This window comes from Anticarsia gemmatalis, chromosome 5 (assembly GCF_050436995.1).
Source record: "Anticarsia gemmatalis isolate Benzon Research Colony breed Stoneville strain chromosome 5, ilAntGemm2 primary, whole genome shotgun sequence".
Lineage (NCBI taxonomy): Eukaryota > Metazoa > Arthropoda > Insecta > Lepidoptera > Erebidae > Anticarsia > Anticarsia gemmatalis.
Window position 1 is genome coordinate 1,672,614 of NC_134749.1, and position 14,134 is coordinate 1,686,747.

General features: G+C 31.8%; 1 protein-coding gene across 1 annotated transcript in view; it reads left to right on the top strand.

The window, feature by feature from the left end:
• The first annotated feature begins 3,871 nt into the window (after positions 1-3,871).
• LOC142973244 (uncharacterized) overlaps positions 3,872-14,134 on the top strand; it is a 46,013-nt gene continuing 35,750 nt past the window's right edge. Inside the window, exon 1 of the mRNA XM_076114882.1 lies at positions 3,872-4,138. Within this exon, the coding sequence (XP_075970997.1) occupies positions 4,132-4,138 (7 nt within the window). The 5' untranslated portion in view covers positions 3,872-4,131. The remainder of the gene's footprint in view (positions 4,139-14,134) is intronic.

The window sequence follows — 14,134 nt, forward strand, 5'->3', positions numbered from 1 at the left end:
TTGACCGGATTAAAAATAAGTAAACAACACTGGAAATCCAAAAGGCGAACCAAGCATTTATCCAACTGGGATACGAAATTACCGAACGACTAAATCCTACTAATACCTACTATTCCTACTAATATTATACATGCGAAAGTTTGTGTGTATGTATGGATGTTTGATACTCTTTCACGCAAATACTACTGTGCTGATTGCAATGAAACTTGGTGTGTAGTTAGCTGAAGACCCAGAATAACGCATAGGCTTCTTTTTATCCCGGAGTTCTTGAGGGATTGGGATTTTCACGGGAACGGTTTCCACGCGGGGGAAGTCACGAGCGGTCTCCAGTAATAAATAAAAAATTCGTGTTAATGCACTACCGTGACCATACATCTTAAAGTCAGTATTATTTGATTCAACAACCTTAAAAGTCCGTTCCGTATTTAACGCCCTTAATGAATATCCGTAACTAAAAATATAAGACCTTTATAATAATATTATTCAAGTAAGTTCTTGAATTGTATAATTTATTTCACCGATGTATTGTGATGATAACAATATTATGGTACAAGAAAGGAACTAGTCAAGTGCGAGTGGAAGTTTCGTGAAAATTTTTTTATAAGGCAAGATTTATTAATGTTTATTGTATATTTAATATTATTTTGGAGTACATGTACTTCAACAATTTTACATAGATTTGAGATATTTGTAGTAAATGCATACATACTACGATCTTTACGATTTCATACTACCGTCGCATGCAGTAACAGTAGCGAGTCCGAAATAATGATCTATAATTTTGACAAATTTTATTCAAATATGATCAGCCGTTTTGTCGAACAATTAGGCAATACCAACACAATTTCACATTTACATTTTTTTTCTCTTTATTTTAAGGAACTTTGAACCTTAATTAGCTTTGTCAGTCCATTAATAAAGTAGTTTATTACATTGCACTGGAATCTGCGAAAGAGTTTTAACTAAGATGAGATTAGACAAATACGTAGATACGTGGTATTTCATAGATTATTTTCTATAATATGCGTGATGTTATGTACACAATTATATCTCATTGATTATATTTTTATCTAATTTTATCACTGACAACCACAAAAGATTTCAAACGGTTGCGTATAACGTACTTTCTAGCTCTAATATATTTTATATTCTGCTTTATGTTGCTAATAAATATTTTTTCATAGTATCTTTCCGCGTGAAGTGTCAACGTAAGCAAGACCACTAAATGGAGGGGTATTGGGTGACCATTCGTATAACTCTGCTCAAAATTCGTAATATTAAGAAATAAAGCCGTTATAGTTTTATTTTCTGCACATGTTATTATAATCTTTGCTAACAGCTATCCTTAGTGGTTTTGATCCCATGGTCAAACTGTGACGACTAGTGTTTGTGCAACGAACTTGTTTATTTATTAATTGTATCAATTATTATTTTAATACTTAACCACCCAAAAACGGTGACTAGGAAGTAAATTAACTTTCAAATTATAAATACAATCATTTCAAGATCATGTCCGATTTCACTCGGAGCAAACAAAATAAGTTCAATGCGCCCGTGTCCCGTATCCTTCTTTGGTAAAAAATAAATAACCTGTCTCCAGCTTCGGGAACTAGGACATCTTCCGCTCCGGGATGAAAGTTATCGCTTGGCAAAATTACATTAAAATCGAGAAAGCGGTTCGGATGGTAGATGCATAATAAATATCTGTATAATCCTGCAGGTACATATGTGATGATGTTGCTCGGGAGTGCTACATTACTATTACGCTAGTCAGTCAGATTGTCCAGTGAAGTCTAGCAACCATATTTAGTGAAGGGACCCGAGCTGCCAAATTAGCTATAGAACTCTGCGTATTAAGACGTTTGCTGATGGATGGGTCGCTACCTAAGAACAGGATTCTCCGATTGATATTTCTACTTTATTGCTATCACGTTAAAGTATATATTTACCACCTAAAAAGCTGACAATTGGCACCGGACCTAAGCGTGCGGTCGCGGTTTGGCGCAAAACCTTTAAATTGAAAGAGTCCAAAGTCTTTGCGTACTTCAGTAAGTAAGTCCAATTAATGCATTTCGACAAGCGTATAATGTTGAAACGATATCTTAATCTATTGTTACCGTTTCGGTATTAATTACCACTTTCAAATGTCAATTGTTAATTATGTCCACAAAACATTATTTAGCTTTTGATAGCACGCTATGAGAAAATATTGCTTCATACTGTCGAAGTTATGGTACCTTATTATTTTTATTTACGAGCAGTTCCGCTCACGTGATACCGTATCGATACCGATTTGTTCCTTACAATCCATATCATTTATTTCACTGTGATTATTTTTACCTTTCGTCATTATCAAAACCGATCCAAAAAATCACGTTTGCCGTGGGGGAGGATTATTTTATTCTAGTTTTTTAGTATTTTTTCTTATACCGGTAACAGAAACACATCTGAGTACATTTCAACAGTCTTAACTATCTCGGTTTATGAGATACAGTCCGGTGACAGATACATAGCAGAGTCTCAGTAATAGGGTCTCATTGATATTACTTGGGTACGGAACACTAAGAACAGATATTTTTTTATAACCTACGTTTGATATTGGGTCTCCAACTGACATGCTTAATACGTGACAGACTTCGACACTAGATCGACAGCCTTTCGTACTTATTTTATTAGTAAATATGGAAGTATTCATAGTATCAGTAGTAAAAATATAACTGATTGTAACGCATAGTCTATTACAGGTATGAAAAAAAAAATCTTTGTGAAGTGCCTTCAGTATGCCTGACTGTGTTTTGAAGCCTTCATTGTATAAGCCTCTGCGTAAGAAATTCTGAATTAATCTGAATACTATCTACCTTAGTTTCATACTTTCGTAGCTATTTTTTCCTAGCTTTTCGTCCCATGTGGTATTGGAGTCAGCGATCCTTACACTTAATCTCTCTCCACTTTTCTCTATCGTTGACGTCGTCTCCCTCAACCTTGCATGTCTTCATGTCTCGCCGCAACACATCTGTCCACGTGATTTTGTCTTTTTTTAGTATTACTTTTAATTTCCCTAGCCTTTTAACCTTTTATAATTTGCCTGTCTCAGGTGCCGACAGTGCGTCAATTTTTGATTCAGGGGTTTTCTAAGAAAGACAAAGCATTGGATGATTTTTAAGCATACTTAGGTACTTACGATTTCGATTTACAAGAGATTCCGTTGTACAAGTGTTTTGTTGTAAAGGATCACCCATCATAAGATATAATTCGGTGATACTGCTCGACTCGTAAATGCATACATGTTTTTGCTGTAATATTCAGTTGCAATTAATCAGTATTCAAAAAATGAAAATTAATGACTTACCGTTTTTTCTTTATGTTTTTAGATACCGACACTAAAGTATTTATTGATTGATAAATAATCATGTAATTGCAATAGTTTTTTGTAATAACTATAAGGTCAATGACCGGATTCTCCGATAAGTTAAAGATAATGAGTTAGTTTTTGATTGCTAGTTTTTTAGAACATTTTGGGTGTCTTTTGAATTCAAAAAGTGGTTGTAATTTTTTGTCCACCAATGTGTTGTTCAATGAAGGTTAACTTTAAAATGACTTTTCATAGTTTTAGTTTATCTGGTTATACAAATAAAACTCCGATTTCCAAGCCAAGCAAGTTTTAATAAAATAAATGTTTATTTTGAAAATAATTAAGTACTCTTAATTACGCTATCATTAAAAAAGGTGTTAACAAAGCCTTCAAAAAGTTGACATTTAACAATTTTAACTTGACGTAATTGTAAAAATACATAAATAGACTGACACAGTGACCGTGTCTGCCTACCCCCCGCGGATAAAACAGATCTATAGACGTTATCGTGGCCGTCACACCGTGTGTTTATTATATCGACTCGTGCTCAACTCCTTGCATTTTGTTGCGATCTAACGACGAGCGCGCTTGCCCGCTACAAATCTCGATAGTACGATCAAAATTAAATATTCGATATTTAATATCCAAAAAAAATTTTTTCATTATTAATAATTTAATCGAGTTCTCAAAGTGTAGTGTTATATTAATTTTTAATAATTACTAGTGTAATTTAATAGTGATTTTGGACGAAGTAATTAGTGCTGGAATTGAATTTTGTAATGAACGGTAAGTCTTATTACTTAAGTGGTTGGGAATTGTTTAAGGCCTAATAGCGTAATAGACAGTGATTAATAAACTTGTTCTCATTAAGATAATACATTCCACCTTTTTATTCAATTGGCCACATTTCCTTTGTTTAGGTACAGTAGTAATTAATATCTGTCAGACCAATTTCGTAATAAAATTGTCGTAATGTTGTTGACAAATAATTTAGGATTGTAAATGAAGGTGGTTTACGAAAATTGCAGCGTGTTAGTAGTACAGAACAATATTAATATTTGGTACAGTGATGTAGAAACAAAAATATAAAAATGAAATTTATATTATTTTGATAATTACTATACTTAATAATAATATTTAAATTAAATTTTTCGATATTAAATCGAATACTTAAATAATATTCAATATTTTAAACACTTGTTTTTATTTAAATTTATTCAAAATGACACTCATTCTTAATAATAATAATAAATGTTTTTTTCAAACACCTTAACCTTATTTTCTCTTTTTTTTACGTATTACAAGTGAAGTCATTGCTGAATGTTAGTTTTGAAAGAACCAAAACATCACTCATTTAGAATTTTGAACATTATTAGTAATACTATACTACTATAGTACTATTACTATTCATTCTGAAGATTTATTTATTTATCTTTTCAACGTTGTTAATTCTTTACGCAACTGATCAAGAAAAGGTGTGATTACCAAATTCCATTCTGGTTTTCTACGTAGATACAGTACCTTTAGGTAAAAAACCTTCATAGTTACTCAATAATTAAAATGTTATGCCGTTTTGTCCAAAAAAAAAAAAAATATGGTGCTTTAGTATTCTTTATTACCGTTTTAAAAATTAATTTATCGGCCAAAAAATTACGATAATATTTTGAAATGGGCAACAATTTCATTCATTTTTTTTTTGGAAATATTTTGCAAACATACATACATAATATTACGCCTGTTATACCATAAGGTGCAGGCATAGGTGTATGAATTACGCGGATGATAATGATGATGCATTTCGCCATCAACAATGTTAGTCCCATGTATCATAGGTCGAGCGCCAATATTTTTTACTCATTTAAATTGAACACATTTTATTCCAAATTAGACACTTTTTATGACTTAATATGTCAGTAATTAGCTCATCAATCGTTAATTCAAGCTTTAATGTACTATAGAATATATTATTTCTCCGTTTTAACGAACTATAACGACACTCGTTCAAGATCGGAGATATTTCATTGATGCGTTTTTCGAATAGTAATCTCGGTATGAGGTCTCCAATATATTTTATAGTAGGCGTTTACATTTTACGATTTTTATTGCGCAGTCTTAGTGAGATTTTGGAAATATTATTATGATTATTTTATGTATTGAGTTGCTCCCACGTTTGTGCTATAACGTGTAGAACCGTTTTGTGATCTATATCAACTACTAGCTACTGCCGATCAACCACGTGTAAAAAAGCAATGATTGAGAGGAATTCTGGAATTTATGTCACTAAAATGACAGTTAATCGAAATAAAAACCTTTGCAACATTTTGAAGATCAAGAATATTTTTTTGGAGATTGAAACAAAATGTTTATGAAATGAATTTATTTACTGTAATAATCAAATTTGATCCAATAGAATGGGGGAATTTAGGAGATTTTGGGTTTAATTTGATTATAGAAATAAATAGCTCGCTTAAAAAGCGACGAAAAGGCGACGATTTAAATTTTCCGGTTCTTGGTACTAAATATCGCTATAAATAAAATTTTAGCAGTTCAAGAAGTGTAATTATAGACCTTAAGCATGCCCATTTGTTTCCATTTCATAATAACCCCTGTGTTCAGAGGTACTATCGGTACAACAAATCATAATTTAATAAATTGTAAGTCTTTTATTTACTGTAGTAGTTAGTTTAGTATTCGTGAAGTGTAAAATGACTTAAATAAATCTACATTTTAATTAGATTAGGTTTTTAGTCTCACGTGCCAGTCTACCGCGTGCATTTCTCATTGAGACTTTATTCAGTAAATTATATTGTTTGTTCAGTATAAAGTAATTATATTTTTTTGGATGTCAATGACCTTCAATTTCAAAAAGGCATATCTTAAGTCAATTTTGATATAAAGGCGCATAAATCGCAAAGATTTTTTACAATACCGTAGTAGTTTAAGACAAACAAAAAACAATACGGGAATTAACGCGAACACGCATTTTACCTTCCCAGGCCTGGGACCACGGCGAGTGCAACCTGCGCCGAAACGTTAGGCATTTTAAGGTAAAATGCGTGTTCGCGTTAATTCCCGTATTCTATTATACATTAAACATGCAACGCGAGAGTTTAAAAGTTATGGAAACAAAAAACATTTAATCACAATTTTAACTTTTGCAACCACTTGTTGGTGTTTGCATTGTTTTACATTACATCAATGACACTTAGGTAGATAGGTTTCTTGTTTTTTTTATGCGTATGCAGTTTATGATCGTCCACAATAAGGATAATTTGGTGTAGTGATCTAACCGGAGATCGAGAGATTGATTTTAGAAAATTGATAGTATTATTTAATCTATTTGTTATCATAATATGTAGAATGTTGCACACTTCTTCTTATCATTTGGTTAGATATCAACCTTATTTGAAAAAGACAACTCCCGCTATAAGAATTGCTCTTGTGTCGCGCGGACTTTTACAAACATACAAACAACGGACACAAAGGATACAGTAGTATCGTAATTGTTCAAGCCACCCGAAGGCTTTTGACGTCGCCAAAAAAAAATTGCGCACAAATATTTGAAAAATTTATCTCATAAAAGATGAATAATACGAATGCTCTATTACATACAATTAAAAAAACCCGGGTTTAACTTATGACACATAGACTATTACATCTAAGTAACAGATGATTAGTGGCCTGAAGGTTTGTTAATTGAAGCTATCTGAGGAACCGGCGCCATCATTCTTCGCATAAACCTTGGACTAGGTTACTTTACTGGGACGATCTTGATAACTATTCCTTCATTTTTTTTCTTTATGAACTGCTAGTTATTGCTACAGAAAGGTTGACTGTAATAATTCAATTCTATCTTATCCTACCTTACTAATATTATAAACGAAAAAGTTTGTGAAAATGGACTTACGTTCGTAACTCTTTCACGAAAAACCGAATGAACGGATTTTAATGAAATTCGATTCACAGTTTCCTACAACCACCAATTACTACACATATAAATACTTTAAACTTCGGGAAACCTTTTTACGCAGGCGAAGTCAGGGACGGAATATAATAATAATTTTCTGCAATTGATAATCTAGTTTTTACTAGTATAGGTATCAAAATATGATTCCACCGTGAAGCAATAATTAGCATTTTCGAATTTAATTTGTGTAAATATTATGATTTTTAGTTTTCATTAACACTTTATGATGTACGCAGTCATGTGCTCGATTTTTTAAGCTCTACATATTATAAAAATATATCCGTAAACTAAATTTTACGACTAAACCGATAAACCGATTGTGATTAAAGTAAGCAAGGACACTGGGACGCTAAGAAAGAACCACATTTTTTAAAAAAAAACCTCATTTATATCTTTTTATTTTGCTCAAATTACATGAAAGCCGCAGAGTCCCGCTATTTTGAAATATGAGTCTGTTGTCCCGATGACGTGAAATATAAGGAAAGTGCTCGTTGATAGTATTTTTAGTTATCTGTTTATTTCAAGTCGACTAATTATTATCCGTATAAATTTACATTTATCCTTGAGGTAAAACACAATAAGGATATCGAAACCGTTAGAGTATTACGAGTACATCTAATCGCTTGTACTATTTGAGATTTGCAATCTACAATTCTCTAGTGAAAATGACAAAATTGGGTCTGAATCTCTCTCTGAAATATTGCTTGCACTATAGTTGAACAACTTATCAGAGAGGTAGGTACACAAAACATTAATGACCCGTACGTAGACAACTGACGGAGGGTGTCTTAATTATTATCTAGATTATCCGTTCTCACCTAGGCTCTCTACTAAGTTGTCGGACTTTAATGTATGTATGCAACAACATCTAGTTTCTCTCTACTTATTCAATAATAGTGAGTATTTCTCCTATCAGTTCCATGCGAGACGAATATTTTCCTCATAAACCTTACAACAGTAGTCCAGGCTACTATTATCCTTACATCTAGTCTTACAAATACTCGCACAAGTATGTGAACAATACCTTTAATTGCATGCGCGAAGCCAGCCTATAATTTGTATATGCAAGATTGGTACATAGTACACAATGCTTCGACGTTGTATATGAAGGCGAATGACACGTGCAATCTTTTTATAGTTTGATTAAACTGTCATATTTGTCTGTAATTTTTGATAAAACACTTAATCTTGTAAGTAAATGTAGTAGTAGTTCTTTATATAAAGTGGTCGAAACCCTTGGAAGACCCTGCATTGGTGGTTTGATTTCTGCTTCCATTGCTAAAGTGTATATAAAAACCGCATTATTTCTGAAAGTCTTGTCGTCTGTGTTTTTATTTTCCTTATAATATTATGTCTTTATTTATGCGTAACCAAATAAATGGTCTAAATGGTTAAGTTACCAATGTATAACAGGGATAAAGCATCTCAACTTTTGCTTGATGCTTTGGCGAAGTTTGGGTTACAATCTTATTCATTATCAAATTAATATCCTTGTTTTTATGTCTACACGCTAATCACTCACCGTAACAATAACAAATAGGTATTAGAGATAAAAAATAATTGGGCATCTAAATTTTGAAACTACGTTTTTTTGGAAAGACATCCTTTACAAAAATAACAAAAAAATATTCAATTGCAAAGTCAGGAAAATAACGCCTTACGCTGTTTATCAACAAAGCGTATAAAACCACTCAGTTGAATAACAGTATTACGTGTAATGGTAATGACATTGTCTTCTTCATGTAATAGAATCTATGAATGTTGATCGTATACTCGATAGTGTATACTATACAGTTGGTTTGTATACTAGGCTTTAAACTATAAGTGTAAGGCATTTTCATTTATAATCGTTTACTATTTATTCTTTACGACTGCCACCGTGTTGCATTAGAAAAGGTTTCCACGCCGCTACCATTGAATCAGGAGTTCGTGGGCTTGATTCCCACACGGAACAATTTTTTGTGTTAGCCACAAATAGTTATTTCGAGTCAGGTTGTATTTTATGTTTGTAAAAGTCCACGCGACACAAAAGGAATAGTGTGGGAGAAGTCTTTAAAAAAATTTAATGACACGTGATGATTGAGGGGTTAGGTTTTGAATCTAACATGCTGGTCAAGAGCGGGCTGAGGACTTTGCATGCTTTTAAGAACTGTTCTGAAGAACTCTCAGGTATGCAAGGTTGCATCACGGTGTTTTCCTTCTACGTTGGAACAAGTGATAATTATTTCTAATATCTAATACACATAAAATTTCGAAAAATCATTAGTGCGTTGCCTTGGGGTTCAAACCGTCGATCACTTGCGTGGGAGGCGCATGCTTAGACGACTCGGCTATTACTGTACTTATAATATATGATTTGTATACTGGGATGTAAATTATAGTTGCTTATACAATATTTTGATTTATAATTGTTTTCTTTACCATTATTTTCGAATAAATTAACCATTTTATAACAGTAAACAAATGATAAATGAAATAACTAATAAGCTTTATATTATACCAAATCTCTCCGCGTAATCCCTTATCAGCTGTGTCTAGGAATTTAGTATGTATTAATCTATATAAATAAAAATGAGTCACTAAAATGGATTTACGCGTATAGCTTTTGAAAACCTAAACGAAATTAGACAATTAAATTTTTCACATCTGCAAGGTTTGTTTGGGATAGATCGGAATTCCCACATCGATGGAATCCATGGGATAAAATTGTACTATACCCGAACAAAGTTGGGCCAGTCCGCAAGTATTTATTAAATTTTATATCATATTAAGATTAACCAATTTCATCTTAGCCGAGAGATATTCTACGTAAAAACCTCCACTAGATATTTTTATGGCGAAATAAAAAGAATATTTATTTTTGCAACATAATATTTTTTGACCTTCATTTATTAATAGATAACATAAATAACGATATTGATAATAATAATAATACACAATAAATATTATAATAAATCTATAAATATCACAATTTAATAAAATGCTAATTGCTACGACGTAAATCGATTTACGTGTTCAGTATTTTTCCCAAATATTATTTTAATCTGTAGTTAATGAAAATAACTGATGGATTAATTTAAAATAGAAATAGCTATTAATGAAGTTGTTGTGATTATGTTTATCTGTCGTTATTTATTGGAAACTAATAATATGAATCAAAGTTGAAATCTAAAAACAATATGGTGCGAATCTAAATATAATAATACAGCCTTGAGTATAATTTATTTATATCAAATTAACTAGCTGACCCGCGCAACTTCGCTTGCGTCACATAAGAAAGAATGGGTAATTTTTTTTCCCGTTTTTGTAACATTTTTTACTGGTACTCTGCTCCTATTGGTCATAGCGATGATATATAGCCACCTTCCTCGATAAATGGGCTATCTAACAATTTTTTTTTTTTAAATCGGACCCGTTCCTGAGATTAGCGCGTTCAAACAAACAAACAAACAAACTCTTCAGCTTTATAATATTAGTATAGATTGGTTTAATATAACTAATACACTGGTCATACCTTAGTTAATAATAAAAGATCGTTAACTAAGTTATGATCAGTGAACACGGCTTTAACTGAAAATTTGTGTCACTTTTCTTTGTTTCGTACCAATGTAAGCCTTTTGCATTTTAAAAATAGTCCAAAAATGTCTTTTAGAATTTCAAAGATCGTTGTCAATTTCATTATTACTTTTAAAAAATCGGTTTAGTTTATTTTAAATCATATTTTATTAACGCACCAAATTGTGCTTACGGTGGTTACTTTACCTCGATATCGAATTTAATACGAGTGCTTAAATAACATCTTGACAAGACAACTTACAAAATTCAGAACTTAACAGGGAAATAATTTCACTTGGTTAAACTAATAACATAGCATTTTGAGTTGCTTCAGGCTTTTTAGTTAATACGAAAGTTCCTTATTATTTTAGCTAAACGAGTACATTTCGTTTTAATTTTGGTTCTCAACAGGCTGAACTAATTTTCAAAACGATTTGAGCTAATGTTACTTTATTGCGTAGAATATGCTGCTGCAATACAATAATGTTTGCCTTAGGCGTCTCGAAATGAAATAAATAGGCGTTTAGCACCGCTTGGCTGTAATTTTCACTATGCAATATGGACTATGGCATTTCTTACCGAATGCAAATAAAAGAGTTGTCAAGATGTCTGCATTTTTGAAAATTTGAATACTTCTTAAGATTTTATTGTGAGAATTGTTTTTGATTTCTCTTATTTCGTTTTTCGGTGTTCCCGATTCGTATCTTTTTTGTTTTGTTAGTCATAATAATTATAAATGCGTTCTTTTGACTATATTGACGACTTGTCATGTTTGTTTCGTATTGTTTATAAGATGACAAACTACTTGTAGACTTCGGCCGAAACAAAATTTAGATTTGAAGTCGGTTTCTTTTGTAATAATTGTTTTTACAAGTAAAATTACATATATAAAATAATTTAGGATACTACTGCTTGAGAAAAGAACCAAAAAGATAAAGATTTCTATAAAGTTTCTCCGATTAAGTTTTCTTCCGATGTGATTTTCCTACAAAAACTTAATTGTTCGTTACAGTAATAATGACACATGCAGGTTTTATTTATAGCAAAAACATTGATTGACATTGATAGCATATTTCCCTTCAGAAATATCTATTGATTAATATGTTAAGTGAATAATGTGGGATAATGTGTGCATAGTTTTTACAATGTAACGCAACTAGTATAGTATATGTATATTTTTTTGTATGACTTTTAATGCCTATTTGTTTAATAAGTGCGGTTCCGATTGCGTGCGCATTGTTATTTTTTTAACAATAATGGCTAGGAATTGCCGAGATATCTTCGATTGATTTGATTACTTAGCCAATTTTGATTAAGACACTAGAGGATTGGCCCGCTTTTTCCGGATACAGTACAATTTTATCCCGTTAATTCTATTGTCGTGGGAATTGCCCGTAATTTCCATACAAACCTTGTCCTGACGGTAACAAACATATTAAAAAAACATTTATCCAGTTTGGATCAGTTATGCCTGTACGTACATTTCGGTGTCACTATGAGTTTCCATATTTTTGCGAAAGTTTCTCAAGTATGTCTCACACCAAAACAGTAAAATCTTAAATAAATTAATCAATAGAACAGAACAATTAATTTAAAAAACATGTATTGTGGAATTAAACTACATACAATTCAAAAACAACAAAAATATTTTTTTACAGAGTGGAAATTTTCTGTAAAGCACAAGTCTAACAACACGACACCGTAAACTATGCTATTATGAATCATATTAGAATTAATTAAAAATAATAATAAAAACTGAGAAAAACAACAAAATCTAGAAAATACTGTCATCTTGTTTATGTGTTTGACGTAAACAATACATAATAATATTGACGTATATAGCAACATATGTGTATATATGTATACATGTTATATACCTGTTATGTATAATTATGATAAGCGTTAACAAGTTAATCTGTTATTCATAATATTGTGTAATAGGTGCTTTATGATATGACACACTTGCGACTGCGACAATACTAATGTAGATTTATTTATGTTACCAATATTTTTACACTGTAAACCGACTATTTTCAAAAAAACACAAATTTTGTGGTAATTACGTACCTATTAAGTACATAATTACCACAAAATTTGTGTTTTATCTCTTATTTTAATCTATTATTCCAAAAAATTTAAAAGATTCAATTAATTAATTTTATTTGTGTGAACTGTATATGCGTAGAAACCCTGAATGATCCCAGACTGATTGAAACATGCAAAATATTTTTTAGTGTTCATGGACACATTTGATTTGGGATACACTTTATAAAAGTGAAATGGCCACACTTAACTATGAAGATAATTATCGAAGAAAATGTCAACCGTCATCTACATCACACAATTTACTTAACAAACAAACATGCGACTACACGACCACGACTAGTCGCAACTGCACAACAAGCAACTCTAACTAACCTGCACAAGACAAGCACTCAGAGAAGGTTTCCGTTTGTTTTGCAAATCAAGTGAACCGCCATGATTGTCGTCTTCCGTCCACATGTTATTACATTTACTAACAAGCGTGTCATGTATATAATTATTAGATTTTTCCATGGAAAAGAAAATGCTTATTTTCGTATTATTGTAGTTGATAGTCTCTTGACCTATATTTGGCTGTACTATCCGGGTTCATTAAAAATTAACGCAAGTTAAGTATTATCTTTAATTCATGTATGTATATTCAATCATGACTTTTATTCCACGGAGATAAGCAAAGACGGAGGAACAGAATAAAAACACCAGTTCACTTGCTATGATTAGAAAATGTAGATTTGTTTAATTAACATCCAATGAGACTATATTCATTCTAATAATCCTGAAGGAAGAGGTGCCAAACATTTACAATACACGCACTTTATAGATTTCTTATTGGCATATTTTGAAATCGGACATCTAAAACTAACCCTAATAGCACGTGTTCTAAAGTCACATAAACTAAGACACCCAGAGAGACTTGGGATCTTGATCTTGTGATACTAAAATGCAACGGGTCTTTAACGCAATAAAAAAGTAAAGGTCGCGATACCTTTTTTATTACCTATCGTCTAAGACTTGTTGCATAATAGTATTACTATAGCTCTTACTCGCGACTTCGTCCGCGTTGACGGTAGTTTTATGGTTTTTTAGCCGCATAGTTCCTGTAGCCATGGGCTTTCTTGACCTAAAACTATATAATTATATTTTCCACTCTCGGGCCTTAAACTGTCTTTGTAAAAAAATCAACAACATCCAAATCAGAGGTAAGCTTGAATGTCATA